The sequence below is a fragment of the Alligator sinensis genome, unplaced genomic scaffold, assembly GCF_000455745.1.
Source record: "Alligator sinensis unplaced genomic scaffold, ASM45574v1 scaffold1181_1, whole genome shotgun sequence".
Lineage (NCBI taxonomy): Eukaryota > Metazoa > Chordata > Crocodylia > Alligatoridae > Alligator > Alligator sinensis.
In genome coordinates, this window is record NW_005842945.1 from 379,089 (window position 1) to 390,118 (window position 11,030).

The 11,030-nt window shown below is 52.6% G+C and overlaps 1 protein-coding gene across 5 annotated transcripts in view; it reads right to left on the reverse strand.

The window, feature by feature from the left end:
* Positions 1-11,030, reverse strand: part of CLEC18C (C-type lectin domain family 18 member C) — a 32,454-nt gene that overhangs the window by 8,803 nt on the left and 12,621 nt on the right. For all 5 annotated transcript variants that reach the window (XR_003091937.1, XM_014526033.2, XM_006036296.3 and 2 more), the window contains exons 3-8: positions 8,039-8,272; positions 5,748-5,845; positions 4,908-5,029; positions 4,645-4,752; positions 2,735-2,827; positions 375-481 (exon numbers count right to left, since the gene is read on the reverse strand). Coding sequence is in view for 4 of the 5 variants with exons in the window: in XM_014526033.2 (XP_014381519.1) it covers positions 375-481; positions 2,735-2,827; positions 4,645-4,752; positions 4,908-5,029; positions 5,748-5,845; positions 8,039-8,272 (762 nt within the window). In the remaining variant the exon portion in view is untranslated. The remainder of the gene's footprint in view (positions 1-374; positions 482-2,734; positions 2,828-4,644; positions 4,753-4,907; positions 5,030-5,747; positions 5,846-8,038; positions 8,273-11,030) is intronic.

Below are 11,030 nucleotides of genomic sequence, written 5' to 3' on the forward strand. Positions count from 1 at the left end.
AACCCTGAAGACAATTTTGAAGACATCAAAACATTTTGCTTCAACATTTTCTCATAGAAACATTTTGATTTGAAATGGTTCCTTTCAACAGCTACTAGAATTAATTCAAAGTTTTCCAAGACTTGAAGCCTAAATGAAACATATTGTTCTAGGTCAGACAAAATACTTTGTTCCACCTCAAACATGTTGCTTTTTTTTCAGTTGGCCAAAAATTTCAAAGTTTTTTTTTTTTTTTATGTTGAGTCCCCTGGAAATCAACTGAATTTCCTTAAAGTTTTGGATCCACAAGTGAACTGAAGAATCAGTTATTCACGCATGCCTGTTCCCAACCGAGTGAAAGGAGCCTGTCTTGGCCCAGGGTGAGGGGGGGTTACCTGGCATTTGAGTTTGGCTCCGTAGTATGTGTCTGCCTCAGAGGAAACCATGAAGCAGTCCCCATCTATCCTCAGGTCACAGGCATGGAAGGGGAACTGGATTTTGGCTACGAAAAGAGAGAGGGAAAGCTCAGTCCTTATTCTGGTTCCAGTGACTTGTAATCCCTGCATGCAGGAGAGAAATGGAGGCTTCTATATAGAGACAAGAGGGCTGTCTCTTGTAACAGTTCCCTGCCCAATAAACGTGAACCTGCATTTCTCCCATGGAGACACTGGGTGCTGCTATTATACCAGGCATTGCTCAGACAGAGCAGCATTTTCACTGGGTATGTAAGTGACTCTTAAAGGAGCCAGCATCACTACGCAGAAGCTGGAAGTTCATTTAGACCCCTGCATCTCTCCCTCTGGGCTAGCTGATCAGATCCCTCCTCACTGACAGTGCCCTCTGCACAGAGATCAAGGGCTCCCACAGGAAACTGCCTTCTTCCCATCTCCTTCTAAACATGCATTTAGTGATGCCATGATCTTCTTCCTTGAACCAGCCCAGAGATCGGCAGATACAGCCAAAAACCAGGGTATTTCACATCTGGCTCCAAACTGTCTCCCCAAAGCCGTGCCCACAGGATGCAGAAGGGGAAACCATACAGCTACCTCTGAAGTGTCAGCTATAGAGGCAGAAAAGCAACAGATTGAAAACCACCCCTTTCCCTGTTACATAGATTCGCTAGCGAGAGAAGCAGTCTTACTTGCCTGTGTATTTATTAGGAGTGTGTAAAGTGGGCCCTATTCAATTCGGATTCAGCCCCAACCAGGGACAGTGATTCGATTCGTTGATTCAAATCACTGTCCCTGATTTGATTCGGCCAAATCTAAATGTGAAGATTCAATGCTGATTTGGAGAATCAGTGATTTGGACATAGACACAGCATTTAAAAGTTTTTTCTACGTACCTTGAGGTAGCAGCTGTGGCTCATGATCACTGTGATACTGGGGCGCATGGAGCATCCCACAGGAGTGCAGGGCTGGGGAGGGAAGCTCCACGTGCTTGGCGGCAAACCCAGAAGTGGACCAGAAGTATGTCCGGTCCATTTCCGGGTCTGCCGGGGAGTGCACCGGGGGGGGGGCCTCCCCATGCCTCCCCAGCTAGGTGATTGGCCGCAGGGGGACCCCGGGTGCCTCCAGCAGACCCAGGAGGCACCAGTCACAGGGCTGGTGAGGGGGGGGGGCATGGAGGGGCCCCCCAGCACGCTCCCTGGCCGACCCGGAAGTGGACCAGAAGTGCTTGTGGTCCACTTCCAGGTCTGCTGCCAAGCATGCTGGGAAGCCCCCGCGCTTCTGCACCCCAGCATCGCAGCGCTCACGAGCCCCTGCTACCGAGAGGTATGTAGAAAAAACATTTGAAGCTGTCTCTTATGTCCGAATCTCTGAATCTCTCTGAATTGATTTGGAGGGTTCCGATTTGATTTGGGAAGATTAAAGGGTCCTCTGATTTGATTCAGAGATTTGGCCACCAAATCGGGCCGAATCTCCACCAAATCGAATCAGGGACTGAAGCTTCACACAGCCCTAGTTTTTATACCCAGGAAAAATGAGTGAAGAATATTTGCCGAGTTATAGGCCTCACTGGAGCATGGCCTACAAAGGCCTGCCAAGGCATCAGCGCCAAGGTATCCAGGGCTGCCTGACCCCAGCTTAGATGAGCACTGCACATTGGATGGCACAATTCTGGGTCCTTTTGCCCCATGCCCCAGCAATGGCCAGCTCCGAACAACATTCCCAGAGCTGATAGCTGTATCCTCTGCAGAACCTGCCCTAGAAGTACTGCCCAGCTGGTAGCAATCTACACATGAGAGAACCCTGCAACTCCTCACATGCCACAGCAGATGTTGCCAAGTTTCAACTCCAGCCCTAGGAATTGGGAGCTCTTGGCTGGGGCTAAGCATAAACTGATGCAGTAAAAGGACATGGATTTGGGGGTAATATAATGATTAAAAGACTTTGCACATAATTCCTGCAACTCCAGCACACTGGCAGCCTGAGGGAGGAAGGGTCTGCATCCCGCAGCCAGACAGAGGATGTAACAGACCCCGGCAGCAGAGGTTAGGCTGCAGTGCAGGTGCATCCCCACACACTCTTGGGCAGCACATGAAACAGCATAAAGTCCTACCATGGGAACCATGTGAAGTGGTTCCCTGTGCCCACCAGGAGGGCAGCAACCTGCACTGGATCCCTGGGCTCTTTTGAAGGTCACCTGGGCCAGTTCATGCACTCCCAGACCAGGCAGGGCCACTCCTTCTCAGGAGGATAAAGGGAAATGTCTGAACTTGGGAGCACCCACAGCAAAGGTTGCCAGGACTTACTTCCACACTCAGCTCCGCCATAGCCGATGTCACAGAGGCAGGAGCATTCCTCCTCCTTGAACTTCCCGTGGAAGCACTGGATACTGCACTTCACTGTAAGAAACTCACATGTTAGTCTCTTTTCATGGCCTGTCACTGTCTCTCCAGACCCTGGCAGGGTCCTCAGCAGAGCCAGCCCAGCCCCTGCACAGAAGTTGGGAGGCACTGGTACCTATTCCATAGCCACTGCTAAGCCTGGATTCCTTTCCTCAGCCTTATTTACTGTGGATAGGAGCAGGGTCAAACTGGGAAATCTCCAGCAGGGACTCGGCAGGATTGTCTCAGGGCTGGGGGGAGTCTGGAAAGTGCTGGAGTAAAGACATGCACCTATGCTCATGCACAGCAACCTGGACTGCTGCACTTTTTCCCAGTGTGAGGCAGCATATCGGCTCACATGCCCTGCAATGGGAGCTCCCCAGATCCCAGGCCTCGCCCCAGAGGCAGCCCCTGGAATGGGGCAGTTCCCCTTCTGGAGGCAGTTGCCCCAGGACGGCCATTTAAGAACCTTCACCTGTACGGACTGGAGCCATAGAGAGGAGGAGGGGGTTGGGCTAGACAAGCCACTTCCATGATTCCTGGGGAGCACTGTACCTGTTTGCTATTGGGTTCTTGGACAGTCACACATCCTTTGTTAAGTTCTTATATGGCCTTATGAGTGCACCCCAATGATTCTATGTTTTGGATAAAAGAGTCACTTTCCCTCACCACAACCTCCCTGGAATCTCTCCAACTACCTGAGAGAGATTGCGGAGCTGTTCCAGATATTTTTCTTCTTCTCCATCAATATTTCACCTTTCCCTTCATCCCATTCTGTCCCCTCAAGGACCCTCTAGAGCAGGGGCAGGCAATTATTTCGGGTGGAGAGCTGCTAACTGAGTTTTGGCAAGCCATCAAGCATGACAGGCAGCCAGGGGCAGATAAATATTAATTTTCTAAATTTTTTAGGGGCCCCGCAGGCCAGATAGAATGACCTGGCAGGCCGCATCCGGCTCGCGGGCCGCATTTTGCCCACCCCTGTTCTAGAGGTGCTCCACGTGCCTAAAGGAGCATGCAGACCACAGTGGGAGAAGCACTGCCTAGGATATGAGAGGACTATGGAAGTTCTCTAAGATTAAAGAAGCTGGGATGTGGGAACCCAGAGGGGCAAGACTGGGGAAGGAACTTGGGTTAGAAAGGGATAAGGAGGCCAATACAACTTATTGGGATGTCCTGGGATGAGTTGGGGGCATCCACATATCACACTATGCAGCCCCTCGGCCCTGTGAGGGGTCCTTGCCAGTAAGGGGTCCCAGAACCACCCTTGAGATCCTGGGCTCATTGTAGCCCAGGCAGTTTGGTCTCAGGGAGCGAGGACCCAGGGAACCTAGGAAACATAAATATTAAAAAGGAAACAAGGGAATTTCCAGACAAAGCCCTCTGTTACCTGGGGTTTATGCTGAACAGATCATTTTGGTGACTGAGAGGTAGAGAAACCACTGTCCACAAACCCATGTGCTGAAACATTCAGGCAGTTTCAAAGAGAAGAGGGAACTTAAACCCCAAACATTTGAAAGTCTGGAAATATCCAAGTGAAGCACCCAACCCCCCTGACTGGAGGCTGCTGTCACAGCAGCCTCCAGTCTTCTCTCCTCTGCTGTCCCAAGCCTCTTAGTCTGATCCTGAACTCCCAACACACAGATGCAGACAGACAGACAGACACTGCCCGCAGGCACAGCACAGACAGCACGTGATACACACATGAGCACAATCCTCACACATCCACATGAACACTCATTGCAGAAACATAGACACCAGAACAACCACTGGGCAGTGAAGACTTTCTGTGGCACAGATACCCACACCCAGGCAATACCCCTGTCTTGCTCTCTCACCTTGGCAGTACCTGCCTGTGTACCCTGGTGGACACTTGCAGTGGCAGGAACTCATATTTAACTGCCCATTGTTCCTGCAGCTCATCCGACATGGGTTCCTGGGTACTTCTGAGCAGACAAAATGCACAAATGCAGCTGTCAGACCTGGGTGCCCAGTTGTGCAGCCAGTGCCCAATGTTACACTGGCACAGGCCAGAAGCAGTCAGGACAGGGGTGGCCTGGGGGATCATTAGCAGTGGTGAGGGAGAGCAGTGGGCACTCACCACAGAGCCCCCCACTGTGATCCCACGATTTGAAGCATCCAGAGAGTCCTGAAGTGCAGAGTGAACACCAGGCTCCCTTCTTATAAGGGACAATCGTCTTCCCATTCATCTCCCAGTTCCCTCTAGGATGGAACAAACAAGGAGCCTCGATGACAGGCCCTGCCCATGCCTCAGCCCTACCTCCGCCCTTCCCCAATCACTGGGGCTTTATGTCCTCTTTATTGTGGGCCAGCTTAGCACAGCTGCCAGCCACATCCCTCCCAAACTACACAGGGATCCGTATTGCCCAGGTGCCATGACTCCCTGCTTCCTCTGTGCCTCCTGCAGGAGACCAGCTGTTTACAGCCCATGACCCTGAAAAGCCTGTAGCAGGACCCCAAATACCTGGGGGCACTTGTTCTGGTTTAAAGGGGAGGAGGCCTACTTCCAAAGCAAGGGAATTAAGTCTGCTCACTGATAAGTCCCATCTCCTTTTTAATTCCTGCAGTCAAGCTGCACTGACCTCCATTTAAGTCCCACCCACTTTATATTTCCCTGCTGTCAACCCCTGATATACTTTCATTTCAGACCCACCTCCTTCATACTTCTGTGCTACCAACTCCCCCCACACAAAAAATGATTTAATAGGCCATGCTCACTGTACTATAAGCCGCACCCACCTTCTAAGGCTTCCCCCCTACTTCTGCATGTGTCTTGCAGTCCCCAGTGGGCACAGGCTGGTGGAAGATGTAGGTTTCCCCTCAGACAAAGTTGGGGAGGACATGGGTCCAGCAGCCCTCCCAGCAGCCCCACTGGAGAGCTGTGAGGACCCAGTGTGGGTACACAGCCCAGATGCCTTACCCTGGGGAGTAGGCGCAGACAAAAGCCTCTCTCCTCTCTTGGCCCTTGGCGCAGATGTGCTTTCCACAGCCCAGCCTGCTGGAGGTAGCCCAGACCAACTGCAAGAGAGACCCCAGGCACACAGCCTCAGTGCACTGCACAGCCCCATGATGCCTGGGATGCAGGGGGTTCCCTTCCAGGCAGTAGGTGCTATACTGGCTGGGCAGTATGTATCTGGGAGAGAGTGCTGCTTGGTTGCATTTCCAGTCCCTGCTGCCATCAGAGCCAGTGATCACAACCTCCCAGGCCATGCTGAGCATGGGGAGGGCCAAAGAGAGCCAGAAGCCATTCCCTACAAGGGCAGAACATGCCCAACCCCATGCCCAAGCTTAAGCAGACAGGTCAGAGGATCGTAGGGTGATGCTCTGCAGGGAGCTTGTGTGAACACTGAATCTTACATCATGTGTGCATTTGCCCCACCCCTCCAGCTTGTTCTACAGCTCACAGCATGTATCCTACCTCTCATGACTGCTGCAGCCTCTCTGGAGCCTGGGAAAACCCCTCCCTGTCAGCTTGGAGGTGGAGGAGGAAGACATTCCTTCCCACTCCCTAGCCCTGTGAAATATGGCTTACTCTCTTCTCCAGCTCCTACTGGGGGCAGGTGCTGCGTGGGAGCTGACTCAGCCCAGGGCCCAGCCCTCCCACTGGAACAGCTGCTCGCGGGGGAGGTGAGGTGACTCCCTTCCCCTTTATGCCCCCATGCATGAGAGCCAGCCCAGGCCCTCCAGCTACTGGGAGCGGAGGCCTCCATCTGGCCCTTCACACAGGAGTCTCAGCAGAAGAGCAGCTGGGCAGTTTGGCACCCTGGCCAGTGGCAAAGCAAGGGCCAGCAGCAGCAGCTGGGTTGGCAGCAATGACAGCTACTATTTGGAGGTGACTCCCTTGCCCTTTATGCCCCCATGCATGAGAGCCAGCCCAGGCCCTCCAGCTACTGGGAGCGGAGGCCTCCATCTGGCCCTTCACACAGGAGTCTCAGCAGAAGAGCAGCTGGGCAGTTTGGCACCCTGGCCAGTGGCAAAGCAAGGGCCAGCAGCAGCAGCTGGGTTGGCAGCAATGACAGCTACTATTTTTGCAACTCCCACTAAGTTAGAGCCTGAGTCTGCCTGGTGCCCCCACCTACCTCTTAGGCTATTGGATTTCATCAGTGGACCCAACTACATCAAGTGACCCTGGGAAAGGCCTGTCCTGGTTCAGTGGTGTTAGGGCATCCCCTAGCTCCCCTTGCACTTGGCCTGGCTCTAATTAGCTGGAGCCCATCTAGGCACTGCTGGGATCTTCTTTTAATTCAGAACTGCAGTCCAGGATGCTTATGTGGTGATCAATAAGGATTGAGGCACATGTAGATCCTCCCCTCCCCAGAGCCCTGCAGCCCTTTACAGACCATGGGCCAGTGCCCCAGATGGGCAATGAATGTCAGTGAGGTCTGTGCCAACTGAAGGTGGGCACCAGCAAGGTGCTGACTGTGATGTTCCTTCAATCAATGCCTGTCAGCCTCTCCCACAGGCAGTACCAGACCTAGCACCAACCAGGATCTCCAGCCCCCCGCAAGGTAAGCTGCCACCTGCCTCCTCCCCTTTCTCAGTCCAACACAGCTTTGTGTCTAGAAGATTACTGTCCCCAGTCCCTGGCATGGGGGTAAGACAGATTCCAATATTGCAGGCCCCTTGCCACCATGCCCTGACACTTTCTGTTACATACTGAGTGTTATGTATATATATCAGGTACTGCTGCCAAAAGATGGCACTATTCCATGTTGTGTTAATTTCCCATTGCTTTCTCTTATTTTGCTTGAAGAGCATTAGGTGAAGCCCTTATTTTGGACAATAAAGATGGGTGCCATGTTGTTCCCTGTCTGATCTCATTGGGACAATGCTGACCCACTGCTTTCCATCTGTCCCAGATATCTGTCCCCTGAGCTCTGCTTATGTCCCTCAGCCCCATCCCAAAGCCCCCAGCAATCCCAGTCCTCAGGTCCTTTGCCTCAACACAGGACTTGGATGATGCCCCTCAGACCTGCTTCATGGCCCCCCTGTTATCCCAACCCTGGACAACCCACAGACAGCCTAGTCATACTGAGTCATTGGTACACACAGATGTCTCCCCCCTGCTCTCTCTATTCACTCACCATTGGAGGATACTGGGATTTTAATGTTAACCCTTGGGCTCTGCCTGGGAGAGGCCTGTTCACTGCCCCCTACTGTTTGCAAAACCAGCAGGGTCAGGTGTGACCCTGTGCCTCAAGGGAGAGTTACCTGGGTGTAGTGGCTGCAGGTAGCATTCTCCAGGCACTGTGCTGCATGGTAGTCATAGCTCTGCCCTTCTCTGAACCATAGCTCCACCACATCTGTAAAGGTAGCCACCCCCTCGGGGAGCAAGAGAGCATTCCAGCTGATGTGTTGGGCCTGGTGTGCTGGTGGTGGCAAGGCCTTCCCAAGGCAGCTGGCTGCTCGCTCCTGTGCCAGATGTGCCAGCTTGTCACTCCAGTCCTGGCAAGGGGAAAGGCAGGTATTAGCACGTGACCTGCTGAGGGGCTGTCAGGGCAGCCTGGGGGCAGGGGCATGTTGGTGGAATAGCATGGACTCCAAAGAGGCTTTCTGAGGCTGTATCTTTAATACTGATAGGAATAGCTGTCACCCTGCCTCATTCCCTGAGAATGATCCAAGGAGCACAGGGAAGGTTTCTCAGGTCTATGGTGATGGGAAAAGCTCGGGTCCCTAATCACTGCCCACCCACTGCCTGGCCCAGAGAGTGCTCAGATAAGCCTAACTGAAGGGCTACATTTCAGGATGCCCCTGACAGACATGAACAGACCCCCAGGGCCATGAGGTGATGGGGGAGCCCAAGGGTACATTGCCCAAGGCCAGGCTGACCCAGACAGTCAGAGGCCTGGGCTGGGGACACTGCTCCTCCTTTGAACTGAGACTCCCTGCCTTCCCCCTCAATGCACCTGGCCAGTTAAAGAGGCTGAGAGTGGAGGGGTCTGATCCTCTTCTTCCCCACCCCTGCAGTGTGGACTGTGCTCCTGGGGGTAGCCAAAATGAGCGGTGCCCTTCACTGTGCCCTGCGCTGGTGGGGCGGGGAGGGTGATGGCTCCTTGTGCCCCCTCCTTGCCTGTGCACCAGGGCACAATTTAGTGCTTTGTCTCCTGCAGCCTGAAGAAAGCAGCCTACGCAAAGCCAAGCAGGTCATCCAAGACTGTCATTCATTCTGTGCCAGGCCGAACAGGAATACCCAGAGCAGGGGCCTTTTGTCCTCGGGCCCTTTGTTGTGCTGGGGCTCTAGCACAGACGGTGTTGCTGCTGTGGAAATCTGGCCCTAGCCTCTGTCTCCAGCACAACTCCAAAGGGGGCAGAAAGAGATGAACTGCAACTGGGTTTTCAAAAGGTGGCACTGATTTGAGGATCCTGGCTGAACACTCCCATCCCCACTCCCAACCATGAGGGGAGCTGGGATCTCATCCATTGTCCCAGACCCACAACCAGTGTCTGCTTCAGCAGAAGCCTTTCTGGGAAGCAGGATGTCCCCATTCCCTCTGCTGTGGGGAGCAAGGTCTTGTCAGCAGCAGTGCCCGGTGGTCCCTCTACTGGCCCCATGGCCACACCCCCTCCCTAGCAGATTGTCCCAGTGCCCCTCTCATAGGGCTGATGCCCCTTAGGAATTGCTGGTTCCATTCCAAATCCATGGGAGCAATATTGCAGAAGGTAATCAGCCTGCAGGTGGGGACTTAATTAGGAAAAGAAGGTACATGTAGTGGCTTTTAAGAGGCTGCTATGGACAGGGAGGACGAAGACAGGGGAAGGCAACCTGAGCAACAGGATGGGGCTTTGAAATCTGGCTTAGGTGAATTCAGTGCCACAGCCCCTCTCTGCTTGATCCAGCACATGGACTATATGTGGGAGGAGAAGGAGGGAGTGCTGGGGCAGTGGAAGGATGAAGCAATTGTTTGTTACTGAGCAGAAAAACAACTTGTTCCAGGAAGCTAAAATTGCAATTTTTATGGCTCTTAGCAGAGCCAAAAGGAGGATGAAATAATGAAGTGTTCTCACAGGTCAGGAGCCAAGGGCAAATCTGTGCTGGCCTGGGAGTCACACTACTGCTTGGCTCCAAAAGAAGCAATGCCAGTGCCCTGCTCCCTCTACTATGGGTGCCATAAGGCTCTACAGCAGGGATAGGCAACCCATGGCATGGGTGCCAGAGCATGGCAAGCAAAGGCACTTTGGTCGGCACATATGCCTTGGTGCAGATGATAGGGAAAGGGCCAGGGCACTGCCATAACAAGGATCCCCTGCCAGCCACCCCTGGCACTTCAACATTTTACAAATCGAGGTCATGGGTGTTTTTGGCACTCTGTCTAAAAACACTGCCACCCCTGCTGTAAAGCAGGATGAGATTTAAAGGGCTGCCATTTGTTCTCCTGCCCAGGACCTCAGATTTGTAACACAGAAAAAGTCTAACATTGCCAGTTCGTGCACTGCTATAATGGCTTCCTTATATCTAGTACTTTTCTTAGGGACCCAGTTTCTGGAGTCATGGGATTTAATCAAATATCTCTGCTTTCAAGAAAAGAGAATTAAAATTTCAGCCCTCAGAGTTGTAGAAGAGAGGTGGAAAATATGCCACAAATGCCCCCCAAAAGCTTGGGAACTACATGCCAAAGAAAAAACAAAAATATATGTTTTTAAGAACCCACTTGGACCCCGCTGCTGCTCCTTCTCTCCACCACCCAGGAGCAGTGTGGGATGGGAGAAGCTCCCCTGCCACTGAAGCCCCTTCCCACCAAAAACCACCGAAGTCCCCCAGCTCTGTGGGCCATAGGTTGTCAACCCCTGTCATAGGTAATGAAAGGTTCAGGCACAAGAGCCCACTGTGTATTGCTACACAAATATGCAGCCAGAAGGGGGAGCTGCTCAGAGCTTTGTTACTGGAGACCCCACAAAAATGTTGATGCTTTTCATTTGTTAGTTGCTGTTCAGTCCTTTACATCAATGATTAACAGGTAACCAAGCTGTTTTCTGGTTTGCTAAGTTCCTGCTTCTGCTAACATGGAGGTTAATGGCAAACCTCTCAGCAAGGTCAATGCAGACAGGATCAGGCCTGAAATGTGTTGTTTATTAATCTGCCCAGTCCCTATAAGCCTGCTGCTTAAAGGGATAATGCCAATGGTTCCCTTGCTGCCTTCCTTCCAGTTGTCCCACAACTGGACACCAGCGCTCATCCATGATAATTATGAATGACCTGGAAAGA